Here is a 13,778-nt window from a genome sequence, read left to right on the forward strand (position 1 = left end):
AAAGTCATTAAGGATCACATTTATGGGAGCCCAGCAGGGGACATGATGCTGAAAGGAAATCATCATGGATTCATTGCAGGCAGATCCTGCCTGAATAACCTGGTTTCTTTTTATGACCAGGTCGCAATATGCTTAGACGCAGGAGTCGAGGTAGATGTCCTCTACCTAGGCTTTAAGAAGGCCTCTGACACCGTATCTCATTCTGTTCTCGTAAATAAACTGAGCGGCTGTGATGGAGATGACTACACGGTCAGGCGGGTGGCAAATTGGCTGAGGGGTCGCACCCAGAGAGTGGTGGTGGACGGGTCGATATCGACCTGGAAAGATGTGGTCGGTGGAGTCCCGCAAGGCTTGGTCCCTGGACCGGTGCTATTCCATGTCTTCATCATTGACTTGGACGAGGGCGTGGAGAGCACCCTGTCCAAGTTCACAGATGATACCAAATAACAGGGCAAAGTTAACACACCAGAGGGTAGGGAACGGATCCAGGCAGATCTGGACAGGCTGGAAAAATGAGCAGAAAGAAATAGGATGCAGTTCAACAAAGACAGGTACAGAGTGCTGCACCTGGGCAAAGAGATCCACCAACCCACGTACAGGCTGGGGGATGACCTTCTCTGCAGCACAGTGCCGGAAAGGGAGTTGACTCCAAGACGGACATGAGTCGTCAATGTGACGAAGTGATCAACAAGGCTAACCACACTTCATTATGCATTAGGAGGTGCATGACGAACAGGTCCAGGGAGGCGATGCTTCCCCTCTGTGCCGCACTGGTCAGACTACAGTTGGAGTACTGCGTCCAGTTTTGGGCGCCGCACTTCAGAAGGGATGTGGACAACCTCGAGAGGGTTCAGAGAAGGCCGCTCGTATGGTCAGAGGCCTGCAGGCAAGGCCCTACGAGGAGAGACTGAGGGACCTAGATCTCTTCAGTCTTCGCAAGAGAAGGCTGAGAGGTGATCCTGTGGCTGCCTATACGTTCATCAGGGGAGGGCAGCAGGGAAGAGGACACGCTCTATTTATGAGGGCACCCCCTGGAGTAACTAGGAACAATGGCCACAAATTGATGGGGAGTAGATGTAGGTTTCAACTCGGGGTTTCAAAATAACAGGATTGTTAAACAGACAACACACTACACAGCCCCATGAAGTTATTGGTTCACACTCTCTCTCTCTCAAAATGGCAGCAGGAGAAAGAGACTCAGTGGAAGGGCTGGAGTCCAGGTGGGGAAGAGAAGCAGAGTGCAAGTCCCTGGTGGAAGAGGGGGCAGGGGGGATAGCTGCCTCTCCAGGCTGGGAAGGGGTCCTTGTCTAGTAGGTGTTGTCCAGAGCAGGGTTGCTACTAAAATGAAATGCTGAAGCTTATCCTATGTCTTAGCTCACTTATACATATCTATAGGGAATAGAGAGGGGGGGGAAATGTCAGAAACGGTTAGGGAAGGGGAGGGAATGCATTTTAGAAGAAAAAAAGAAAATCTGGGGGGTTTGCTACATATTAAAATAAACAGACACGTAAAAATTTTGTTCAAGGAATTGTGATTCTCTCTCTTCGTGTTAGATCAGGACAGGATTTTTCCAGCTCCTTCCACGTGTCCGAGGGAGAAAAGAAACATTTCTCCTTTCCCTCCAACTTCACGGAAAAAGTTGTGGAGTATTTCATATCATATTTGACACCTGATATATGAAGCACTTCCCTTAATTCTTTCCGGCTCAGCTCTCTATCCCTTAGAAGTAATTCACTTGGGGGTCAACTGATGTGCTCGCAGGACCGCGGGCCACCGGGGAGCGTGCAGCGTGGGCGAAGGAGGAAATGGGCGTGGACCTGGGGGCGGGGGAGCCTGGGGGGAGGGGGAGGGGCCTGGCGGAACTCATCCCCGGGCGTTGCCGCGGCAGCGTTCGTATCATCGCGCTGGCGCCGGGGAACGGCAGTCAGTTGCAGTCGGCGGCCGGAGCGGTGCTGACGGCTGTTCTCCATCTGGAGAGGAGCGGGTAAGTGAGGGATGGGGAAAGCTGCCCCCTCTTCTGCCACAACATGAGGTGAGCAAGGCTTGCAGACAGGACTCAGCAACCCCTTCCTCAGGCAGCATCAGCCCTGTTCAGACCATCCCATACACACCATTAGCCGAGCCCTGTACCAGCCTGCTCTCAACCCTGCCACAACACACACCTAACACCCGAACCTTGACAGAGGTGAAAGAGGGGAAGCACGGCAGTCAGTGTCCTGCCTCTACGAAATGTTGTCAACGTACGCTCAAGAGGTCTGACGTAGAGGGCCATGCCCCCCGTGGTTAAATAGGGCAGCCAAACATGAGCGCCACGTTAGGATCACACCTCAGATTACCAGGTTGTGGCTCCAAAGGATGCAGTTTCGTCTAGGAAATGTTTGTCTTCCTTCCTCCTCCTGCCTGTCACATCCTCAAACTCACCCATGAAACTATTAGCTAACAGCGTAGACAGCTCCTAACATTGCAACCCACAGAGGTGTCGCTCAATCCCCACCCTTCTTCACTGATCGCACTGAAGGATTCACTTCCTTCGTTGCCCCACAGTCAACAGATGCAACTATTTCAGACAAATCCATGAGAATGAAAGACACTTTTTGTTGTTGTTAGTGATTTTCTTGGTGACCGTCACTGAGTCCCAGGAGAGCCTGTTCCAGAGGAGGATTTCTTTCCTGTCACCTTTCCCCTGCACAAGGAGCTGAGGATCAGGTAATGAGACAATGCACCCTGAGGCGCAGGTGGTTGTGAAGCTGGCATTGAAGCAATGGTCTTTTCTGACTTCAGGTTGGGGATTACTAATGTTTTCTCCCAAGCGCGTGAGCAGTGCAGAGGAGCCCAAGTCACTCTGGAGGCCAAGCCCTGAATAGCACATGATAGGAATTGCTTGTGCTAATTTAACCTTGTCTGTGTATTTTATTTTTGATTCAGACCATCTCTGCCTGCCCTGGTGACTCCAGGCTGCCAAATCCTTCCTGCTCCAGGTCCCCCTATCCAGCCAGGACGGATGGCATCTGGCACCCCACCAGCATAGAGGCAACAACAGTTGTTGGTTAAGGAGATATCATGCTAGATGTACTTAGGGTGCAGAACATGGGTACAGGCCTAGTCGGGAAAAAAGGAACTGGGTAAGAAAAGGTAGAGGGAGCGCGCCTTTTGAGAAGAGAGGCCAAGAGCAGACATGAGGGGCAATGGACCTGTACAACTTTATCCAGTTTTGCCACCGAGGGCTGTAAGGGGAAATCAGGGAGGGGCAGTTATGCCTGGGAGAGAGCAAGGGAAGGGGGAAGGGGGAGGGATGCAGGAGAAAGGGAAGTGTTTAATGTGTTTGTAGGGGAAGGGGCAGTGCACGACGGCATATTCCAACAAGTCTCCTAATACATGGCAGAGTCCCCTTCCAGGTACAAGACACATCCACCTAGCTGCATCTACTGAGGCACCCAGCAGCTGCAGAGACTCCTGGGAGGCAGGACCCGTTGAGGCCAAGGACCACAGAAGAAGGCGAGGAACCCAGCCAGAGGGACTGCGAGACTCTACCTAGCAGTCCGCCAGCCCTCCAGGGCAAGTGAGTGGTCTGCAGCCTGTCAGAGCCGCCTTCCCATTTCTGGCCAGGGAGGAGCAGCTGTGGGCGGGAAACCATATCCCCAGAAGTGATGACATCTCCTCTGGGGCTCTCCAGCACCATCATCAGTGTGTTTGCAAACATCCCCAAGGAGTGGAGATCCCAACACCTCCCTTACCAGGGGCCATTCCCCCAGCCACGTGTCCCGGGGGGCCCAAATCTGTGGAGTTTCTGAGTGCTCACAGCTCCCAGAAAAGGTGCCCTACTTCCCAGGATGTATCCTGAGTCCCAACGTTCAGTCCCCCTGACTTGAATGAGGAGAGCAGGCAAGGGCAGGAGGAGGGAGTTGTTAGTCCAAACTAACTGAAGGTCTCTGGTCCTGAGCCAACAGCTTGCAAACCTCTGACAGCCAAAAGCTGGCACCCAGTATTTAGGGGAAAGCATGGGATGTGGGGGAGTCACCCAGCTCGGGGAAGGGGCAGACAGACAAGTAGGGAGAGACAGCTTTGAACCCACACTCCTAACTGTTTCTGTGTCAGGATGGAGAGGCTGAGGCAGATCCTCAGAAAGAGGACGGCAAGAATGGCCCCGGGACAGGAGAAGGACAGGAAGAAGCCTGAGGAGGAGGAGCAGGGCGGCCACCACCAGGCAGAGGCTGCATCAAGGAAGGGCAGGTGGTGGCACTGTCTCGTGGGCTGGAGAAGAAGGGCACCTCCAGCAGCCACGGAAGAGCAGGGAGAGGAGCCAGTCAGGCCCCGATGGAGGTGGCCCAGGATACAGCTGGGTAGGAAGGGCCCAGCACTGCCAGAGACCCAGGCACAGCCCCCACGCAGCTCCAGCCCCAAACACAGCAGCCAGGACACCAGCGCTGAAGCCCAGCCGAAGGCCACTCCTCACGTGGCTTGGGAGGAGAAGCCAGGCTCCCCAGGGCAGGAGCTGCACAGGCCCTGGTTCAAGCTGGGCTCCAGCTCCTCCAGGGAGGACAGCGACAGCTCCCAGGAGGCTGTGGGCCTCCAGCAACATGCTGCCACCGCCAGAGGTGAGGTGACACCCAGACGTCCTGTGCGAACAGGGCAGTGACCCCTGAGTGCGGTGAGTCGCTCTGTGATGGGGCCGGGGGATCCCAGGCAGAGCAACAGCCTGAGTGACAGGAGGCCTCGCACCCCCAGTGTGGGCCACAGACATGGTCCTGGGTGGGGAGCGGGAAGAGGGAGCCTTGTACGTGAGGGTCCCCAAATCTCCCAGAGGGGCAGGCACCTCCCTGGGGTGCTGGGACAGGCGGGGCCTGAGGCAGTGCATGGAGAGGGGCCATATAGCACTTGGGCAGCCACGGGGCCATTTCCTGGGCTGCAGGAACGTGGACACACCTCTCCTCTGCATTGCCCCTCTGTTTCCCCTCAGCAGCAGCAGGCATCACAGTCTCTCCCTCTCCCTGCAGATACAGTCCTGCCCTTCTACAAGGCAGAGGAAGAGCAGAGGGAGGACTTCACCTACCTGGAGGAAGCCGCCCTCTCAGTCATCCTACGGCACCTCCAGAGCACGGACCAGGTAGGAACATCCCAGAGCTGGACCAGCACCAGCACCAGCCCGTCCACTCTCCCACCATGTGGCCCTCTGGGGAGGAGGAACCGAGTGAGCCACAGCCTTTGATGGGCACGTGCAGCCCACGTGGGCTGGGACCCTCGTCGGGGGTGCTTTTGTCCCAAACAACGTGGGGACCCCTCCCCACAGAGACCCCATCCCTGTGCCAGACCCCATTTGCCCAGGAGGAGATGTGGATTGAGAACGGGGGATACCACCAGATCTGAGCCCCACGCTCCCCTTGGGAGGGCAGGCAGGTTCCTGGCTATGAGCCGGCCTTTTCCCATTGTAACTTATGGTGTATGCAGACTGTGAATGAGGGGCTCACTTTCCTCCGTGCCGTCCCCACGCTGTGCCTGGCTACAATGGAGAGGGGCGAGGACACCCTAGAGCCGCCCTGCTGCAAAGCGGCACTTGTGGAGAGGATTGTGGTGAGTTCAAAAGAGCACTGGCTGCTTCGCGTCAGAAGTTAAGCAGCCAGGAGAGGATGTGTGAATGGGGACTGGAGTGAAGAGGAGAGGGCAGGTGTTGCTAGGTGTGTGGATAGGGGGTAGAGAAGCGGGACATTGTGGGGTGAATGAGTACAGGGTGGTAGGGGAATGAGAGGGCTGGAGGACAGATGTGGGAGCGGGTGGGGAAACCGGGTGACCAACAGGGTGTTCATGAGCATGTCGGAGGGAAGAGGAGAGCCGTGTTCAGTGAGGGCGGAGGAGAGAACTGGTAGGGGGGCCCAGGTTGGCGGTGGCATCCAGGTGCCCCAGGAGCACTGTGAGGTCTCCTTCTTACGTTCCCCCATGCGTCTCTCAGGTGCTGATTGACAAGCTGTCCGACTGTGAAGAAGAGCCCAGCACCATCCTTCCTTACAGCATGGCTGTTGTTTGCATCCTCAGGTACTTGTTCACTTGCCCAGCTGCACTAACTGCAGCACTGCTCAGCTCCAGAGATTTCCCCTGGTTTGCCGACGAGGTGGGAATATGTCCTTTCCCCAGGTTAGGTACTGAGTTTCCCTGTAATGATGACACAAGGGCCTTCAGCAAAGGGCCGACAGTGTGGATACTGTTGGAGGGTCAAGGATCAGTGGGACGGGCAACAGAGGGGTCAGTGGGCCAACCCTGACCCTTGGGTGCTGGCACACTTCAGCCTTCCTTGAGGTTTCAATTCATATTGTCGCCTCTGGGTGCCTATTTCCCTGTCGAGACCTGCCCACATCAGAGCCAATGCCAGCCCCACAGAGCTCCATCCAGACAGGCTCCTCTTTCCTGACAGCAAACTGAAGCCAGCCCTGGAGCCAGCCCTGGAATCGCGCCTCCTCTACACCGCCCTCCACAAGACCTTCCTGATGGCCACAGGGCACAACAGCCAGCACATCCAGGTACCTCTTTCTCTCACTGCACAGTCCCACCAGCCATCCCCTGGCAGACATGGCACAGGACTTTCCAGCACTGACCCTCTTGGCTCTCTGTCTTCTTCCAGGGCATGCAGCGGATCAGCGTGGAGTACCTGGAGGCCACGCTGAGGTGTCTGCTGGCAACTGCCCCCAGCCTGGCCAGGCTGCAGTTCATCGGGCAGGTGAGCACCATGGGGAGAGGCTGGGTTTAGGATGGGGGCAGCTTCAATGACCTGTGCACTGCAGGAGCCGGTCCTCAGAGAAGAATCCCTGGCTCCTTCCTTGAGACAAGAGTCTGGTGCAAGTTCACCATGCCGATCCCTCAGGGATTACCCACAGAGTGGAGGATGCCCCTTTGGATTTGGGCTTTGGAGCCTGGCACAGATACAGGATTTTTTCTCCTTCCTGTCATGCTGTCTATGTTCAGGGAGGAGAGAAGCAGCCCTGAGACAGAGTCTGGTCCCAGCTTTAAGAGACAAAAACCATCCCTGAGATGCAGAGGGAGGGGTCGGGGCTGGGAAAGGGCGTTTGGGGGCAGGGCCGTGCTGGATGCAACAATCCCTTCTTACAGAGTTTGGCCCCCTGAGGCTGATGTTTTACCCTGGGCTTAAAGGGTCAGCACTCAGGAGGGGGTGGGGGTGGGGATCATTGGTACAACAGGAGCACGTGTCCACTGCCATGAACTTCTTCCACCCACAGCACTTGACCTTGTGGCTCCAGTTGGAAGATAAGAGGGACAGAGCCACAGCCATCAAGATCACCACCAGCCTGCTCTGCTTTGCAGTCTCCCTCCTCCCACAGTTTGAGGTAAATGAGCCTTGTGTCAGGTCCTGACTTTAGGCAGAGGCAGGGCTGGTGAAAAAGCCTGTGGGATAGCAGTGGCAGCGGTAAGCGCGGGATAGGAGAGAGGATCCCTGCATGGCAGAGTGAGGGCTGGGAACTGGCTGTGCTTGATTCAAGGGCTTGTGCTCCTGGCTAAGAGCCCCTGTCTCAGGAGAGGGCAGCAGCTGCCATAGAGTGCTCCAGGCAGATTCATGCCTGTCTCAGGAGCCCTGCTGCTCCTCCTGGAGCAACAAATGCAGGGAGTCCTCAGGGGGGCCCGCTCCTAGACCCTTGGCTCCCTGCTGTATGGCAGGCAGAGAGATTTATTTCTCAGGCTTCAGGAGATGCACACGGCCCAGAGAGCCTGAGGTGATTGCCGGTCAGACATAGATGGACTCTCCTGTCCTCTGCCTTTCCTTAGGACTCGCCCAAGGTGCCCCTGGTGGGTGACCTGGTGGCCCTGCTGGGTCTGTGCATCAGCGACCCAGGGGAGGAGATCAGCCGCCAGGCCAAGGAGGGCCTCTCCCACCTCTACAAGATCTTGATGCATCAGAAGGGTATGGAAACCTTGAGTCCAGCTGTGGGAATCACCTAAGAAAATCAGCCTGTCCAGGGTCTGCAAGCTGGGAAGTTGACATAGGGGGAGAGTTCACGGAGACATGAGGGCAAAGTGGCCTCAGGGAGGGCAGGAGCAGTAGCCTTGAACTCAGGGGAGGGACTGTAGGGTGTTACGTAACCCTTGGGCTACAGCCTGGCTTCAGTGAGATCGGGAGGTTCCCCTCTTAGACATCATCTGTACCATGGCACCAATCCCAGGGTCTGCAGTTCAGAGCGCTCACATGTTTTCAGTTCTGAAGCCAGAACAGCAGCTCTGACCAGCCTCTCTCTGTCCTAGGGCAAGACATCCAAGAGGCACAGGAGCTGTGGCCCATCAGCCAGCACCAGCACCACCTACACCGAATCCTCCTCTACATCGATCTGGCCACAATGGGAGAGGTAAGGATGCTCTGCCCATTCTGTACACCAGCTCAGGAGATGGGGCTGTGTTTCCCTGGAATACCTGCCTCCTGCCTTCAGGAGGAAGGCTCTACCTTCAGCCCACAGCACCCTCTGTCAGGCTTAGAGCGAGGAGCAAGGGTGCATGGTTGTATGTCCGAGTCCTAGCCGCGTCCATGGTTTGTATGTCTTGCATGGTGTCACGCTGACGTGGCCCAAGGACAATCCCCTGGGAGGGAAGTTACTGCAGGACCCCACTGTCCCTCCCTGACTGACACTGGAGGTCCTGAGCTGGGCAGCTCTGACCTGGGGCTGGCAAGCAGCCAGCACACACCCACCATTGCTCCAACAGATCCTTGCAGGAAGTCCCATTCTGTGCAGAAGCGCAGACAAGCTGTGCTCTTCTCTCCACAGTTAAAAAGCAGAACCACCCTCCCCTTGGGTTTCAGTAGGCAGCACTGTGAGCTTCCATCCCAGGCTACTTGACAGCCCCATGTGAAAGGCAGGGAGAAGGCCAGGGCAGGAGAGGGGAACAAGACCTGAGTCCTCCTCTCCTTATCTGGACTTTGCATCCGCTGAGAGATTTGAAAGGCTGTCGAGTAGAGTGACCTGCCATGGCTCCAGCCAGGCTCTCATCCTCCCCACAGCCCATCAAAAGGGCAACGCATTCCAGTTCCTTGACGGGGAGCCTGGCTCTGGGATGCAACAATGCCTTGTGTCCTGTGGGTTTCAGGCCTTCAGGAAGATCCTCTCCGAAGACCAGAGGAGAGCGTTTGCACAGAGGGCACTGCTGGGGATCCACCATGTCATGCTGCACGTGAGCCAGGCCGGGGTGGTTCTGCTCTATGCCATCCTGGGGCAATCTGGTCACCTGACGGGGGCAGAGGTGAGCAGCATGGTTGGATTCAGGAAATGAGTGGCAGGACACACTCTCTCACTTCTAGCCAAGGAGAGGGTGATTTCTGGGTAGGGAAGCTAAAGACGGTGTGTGTTTGGTGGGGGACAACGCGTCTTTGGGCTGGTTTGGGATTGTGCTGGCTCCAATGTCATTACCTGACTGTCCCTGGTGGCCCTGGAGTCCCTGACTGGTTTCTGTACCCTTGCAGGAGAAGGAAATTCCCGTCAGGGTACTGAGGAAGCTCCTAATCCTGAAATGCTTCCATCAGCTGCCCAAAGAGCTGCAGAGGCACAGTCATCTGGAGAGTGCCTCAAGGATCCCCATCTCTCCGCAGCAGCGCCATCCATCCTGATGCAAGCAAAGGCTGGGTGTGAGGCCACGGATGCCAACTGCGAGGCATGGGACACGGTGTAGGGGAGGTCGGAGCCGTGTATATAAGCCCTAGGTATCAGCGTGTGGCAGGGCACTGCTAGTGCCTGCCACTTTAAGGGCTGGGTCAGGCATCCAGCAAGTGCCTGATGGCAGCAGTCATTTTGACAACTTTGTATATAAAGGCTGCAGTCTGCTGCTGCCAGCCAAGGCAGAAACATTGCCTCGCTGAGCTGCAGCAGGAACAACCAGGCGGTAAGGGAAAGAGCTTATGGGGATGGCTAGGAGGCTCTTGGTCCTGGGCACGACCGAAAACTGCACCCTGCCGGGAATGGGTGGCCTGGTGGGGCTCCTAGTGGCGTGGGAGCCCCCAGGAAATGCCAGGCCAGTTACCACCCCGGTGAAAGGCGGGTCGGGGCGCCTTTATAACCCCAGCTCCCACAACCAGGTGGGTAACCCCATAGTAGGCCTGAGACAGCGGACCCCTGTGAGAGAGCGGACTAGATGCTCACAATCCTGACTTGAGGCACCCTCAACTGGTCAGTGCTGGGGCCAGGACCAGAAGGGTCAAAAGGGCCAGGGGCCCACTGTGAGGGACGCCCAGAGCCAAGGGCCTGGGGTTTCTAACTGGCCTTGGAGGGGAGGCCAGGGCCTGTGTGGCCAAAGGTCCCGGGGTGTGGGGCACACCTGAGAGGGGGAAGAGTGCAGGGAGGTAGACAGCCCAGAATGAGGGCGGAGTAGGCCGCCTGATCGGAAGGAGCCAGTTGGGGTCCAGACTGGAGGATTATGGGGCCCAGGATGGGGCCAAAGATGCTAAGAACTGGGATGCCAGCTGTGAGACATGAGCTGCAGCATAGGGGAGGATTTGGAGCTGCAGATAACATCCCCAGGCATTCGGGCAAGAAATGGACAGCCTACCGCTTAATTAAGACCATCTTTTTGTATTGCCACGGTGTGGCAGGAAAGAGAGGCGGGCGCTTAGCCCAGAAATAGGTGGTCAGGAAGGGCCTCCTGTTACACAGTGCAAGTAAATGGGCAGCTTCCTGCCATGTTCTCATCTTTCACCTGTATCATCAAGGTTGTGGCAGGTGAGGGAGGCGGGCAGTTAGCCCTGAGACAAATGGGTGGGTCAACGATTTGACCGGCCCCAGGATGCCCACTTGTTACCAGTGGACAGGAGGATTAAGGTTCAACCAGACTGACCAGCAGCACTGGTGTTGCGGGGGACTCCTGCTTGGGACACCCCTCTGAATTTGGTTGGTGTTTGTGAGAGACGCACTGAAATTAGATTAAGGGTTCAAAAACATAAAAGGGACTGCTTTAGGACTAAGAGGAACATGAGAATAAAGAGGATAAAGAATGATAATGACAAGGCAGGTAAACAATGGGAAGCACACGCAATAATACCTATGCAGTACTTTACTAAATATCACAATCAGCTGGAAGGCCCAAATGAAATAACAGGAAAATGGAAAATGGCATCAAGGAAGCAGACAGTTAAGAACAGGGCAGAAAATTATGGCATCCAGAGGATGAAACCAGTCTGTCAATCCAAGGTGGTTCAAATAGTTTGGAAGGTCACCTGGGACTGGGTTGTTCAGCACTATTGCCTCTCACCCTCCATGTGGAGCAGAGATTACACTCACCAGTCTCTTAGAATCGGATGCAGCCAGGCACAGCTCTCCCACAACTCCAATCATAGCACCTTTGCCAGTGTAGTGAGAGAACAGCTGCTGATGAGTCAGGCAGTTGTGTGAACTACCCGAGGCCAAAGTACCCTTTATAGAACCTACCTGTACAGCATGTATCAAGAATGGAATCACCTTACTACGTCTTAGAGCTCATCATGTTGTGAGAAACTGGTTATCAACTTTCAATATTGAGATTGGGCGGTAGGCTCCACATGTTAAACCTTTCTTTCACTTCTTGAGTAGACAAATAGATAAAGCTGTTCTTGCTTCTCTAGACAGAATTCCATTTTCAACTATTTCACTGTACATAGTTTATAATAATTGTTGCCAGACTTTTCCGGAAAGTTTTCTAAAATTCAGATGGAAAACTGCCAGAGCTTTCCCCTCTCAAAGAAATGCAGCACCTCCGTAACTTTCTGTAACGTGATCTCCTTCTCTAGTTCAATTGCTTGACATATTCAAATCTAATTCATATAGCTTCTAATCTAATACTGTATTATCAATGGAGGTAATTATTGCAGAGATCTGCTATTTGATGCCTCCGCCTAAAGTCTTCTAGCCAATAACTTACCTGCCTTGTCACGCCACTCATAGTCATGTTCACTCTCTTGACCTGACATGCAATCCCATGTCAAAATGTTTATGTATCATCACAAGAGACTTATTCTGTCTGTCTGGAGCACTCTGATTAGTTGTCTTGGCAGCCAATCGCAATGCTGAAACTGAAACAACCAAAAGTGCAGACAGAATAAGACCATTTCAGACAGATATGTAGACAACTTAGAGGTAGAACGAAGCACTGGGGCGCTCTGCTGTGGAGTGGGTAGGGTCCGACGAGGGCACGGGGGTGAGGGGGCAGGGTTGAGAGGTGGGGAAATAAAGCAGTGAGGGGCCCGTTCCCCTTTTTTCCCCTCCAGAACCTGCCTGCCTCTCCTGCAGCCAGAGGGAGAGCTGCCAGTGGGATCTGAGCTGCTGGGGGCCTCTAGTGCTTCCCTGCATGGTGATGGTGCCCCACAGGACTGCCGGGCCGGGTGTCAGCGGGTGGGTGCTGCCCATGCAGTGCCGCCACCACAGCGGGAAGCACTGGAGTTCCCTGCAGCTCAGGGGCTGCATGAACCACTGGCAGCTCACTCCTCAGCCACGCGAGATGCAGGCAGGGACCGGGAGGAAAAAAAATGAAGATCAGGCCCCTCACTGTTTTTGTGGGGTTTTTTACTTGGCAGAGCCTGCCTGCATGAGTTGCCACTGGGTCTTACAGCCCCTGAGCTGTAGGAGGGCCTTGTACTTCCCGCAGCGGTGGCAGACCCCCACTGGGCCGGCTGGGCAGGGTGCTAGCTGCTCGGGTGCAGCCCCAGCTCTCAGGCAGTATCTGCCAGAACCAATGGTGCATGCGGCACTGGAAGCCTGGGTGTTTTCAGGGAAACTCAGGCTTGGTGGGCTTCCAGCACCCCGTGCACCGTCCCTGCCACCTTCCCACCACCTGGAACCACCCGGGAATGGGCTGGCTGCCCTGGGATGGTAGTGGGATGGCAGCTGGGTGTGATGGCAGCCAGAGAAGGTGTCAGGGATGGGGTACGGGGCAGTGAATACCCACCAAGCCCAAGCTTCCTCCAGCACCCTCAGGCTGCCAGCACCCCCAGGCTGCCAGCACCCCATGTACCATCCCCATCGCCTCCTCCAGATAGGGCCCTTGTACATGTGAGGAATAGCGCTGTAATATGTTATGAAGAAAACTAATACACATGGGATGTGTTTTACTTTGCTATGTAAAAACTCATTTAAATCTTAACATGCCACCGAACCTGTACAGCATTACACATTTAAATGGTTAAAAATGGGCAACGAAGCCACTTAAATGGGCTATTTCCTCACATATACAAGAGCTGTTAGTCACGTATACAAGGGCCCTCTTATTCTATGACTGTAACCAAGTCACAAGGTCAAACTTTTGACAAAATATGTGCTTGTATTCCTAAGCCTGTGTTTACACATGGACAGCTTTACGTAGCCATTTGAAGGGTGAGAATTTTTGATTCTGTTAAAGTATTCGGTCAATCACTATCCTAAAATCCTGTATTTAAAGGAATAATTTTGCAATAAAAATGTAATCACAAATGTTTTGTTGGTTTCATCTAGTTTTGAATTATTATTATTTTAATTTACATCCTTGGGGATCTTACTGCAATATTTAAACAGAAGTAAAACTCTAGATTCCTTTCATGTCATCACAGAAATACACCAAAGAAACCACACCAAAGCAAGTAACACATGCGCTGCGGGGTCCAGGTGCTTCCCTCGGCAGCAGCAATTCCCCTGCAGCCACCCGGCTGGGAGCTAGGCGCACTGGTGCAGCCCCAGCTCACAAGCAGCACCCACTGGATCCAAGGGTGCACGGGGCGCCGGAAGCCTGGCCATGCTCAGGGAAGCTCGGCTTTGGTGGTATTCCAGTGCCCCATGCACCGTCCTCGCCAGTAATA

At 54.8% G+C, this 13,778-nt stretch overlaps 1 protein-coding gene across 1 annotated transcript; it reads left to right on the forward strand.

Annotated features, from left to right (window-relative positions):
• Window positions 1–1,918: 1,918 nt before the first annotated feature.
• Window positions 1,919–13,416, forward strand: LOC132243255 (maestro heat-like repeat family member 5). The gene is made up of 13 exons (XM_059719564.1): window positions 1,919–1,985; window positions 2,609–3,560; window positions 4,097–4,596; window positions 4,996–5,105; window positions 5,447–5,569; window positions 5,946–6,028; window positions 6,405–6,510; window positions 6,612–6,707; window positions 7,225–7,332; window positions 7,769–7,904; window positions 8,243–8,343; window positions 9,077–9,229; window positions 9,450–13,416. Exons 3-13 carry the CDS (start codon window positions 4,098–4,100, stop codon window positions 9,591–9,593), a joined length of 1,659 nt encoding a protein of 552 aa, XP_059575547.1. The 5' UTR covers window positions 1,919–1,985; window positions 2,609–3,560; window position 4,097; the 3' UTR covers window positions 9,594–13,416.
• Window positions 13,417–13,778: the final 362 nt, after the last annotated feature.

The sequence above is a fragment of the Alligator mississippiensis genome, chromosome 16 (genome assembly GCF_030867095.1).
Source record: "Alligator mississippiensis isolate rAllMis1 chromosome 16, rAllMis1, whole genome shotgun sequence".
NCBI classification, from domain to species: Eukaryota; Metazoa; Chordata; order Crocodylia; family Alligatoridae; genus Alligator; species Alligator mississippiensis.

What these genes read in the sequence shown, in the direction of transcription:
- LOC132243255 (XM_059719564.1), top strand. Translation starts at nt 4,098, where the DNA reads ATGGAGAGGCTGAGGCAGATCCTCAGAAAGAGGACGGCAAGAATGGCC. An exon ending in ACATGCTGCCACCGCCAGAG is followed by an intron (nt 4,597 to 4,995) that starts GTGAGGTGACAC and finishes CTCTCCCTGCAG; the next exon opens with ATACAGTCCTGCCCTTCTAC. An exon ending in GCTGTTGTTTGCATCCTCAG is followed by an intron (nt 6,029 to 6,404) that starts GTACTTGTTCAC and finishes CTTTCCTGACAG; the next exon opens with CAAACTGAAGCCAGCCCTGG.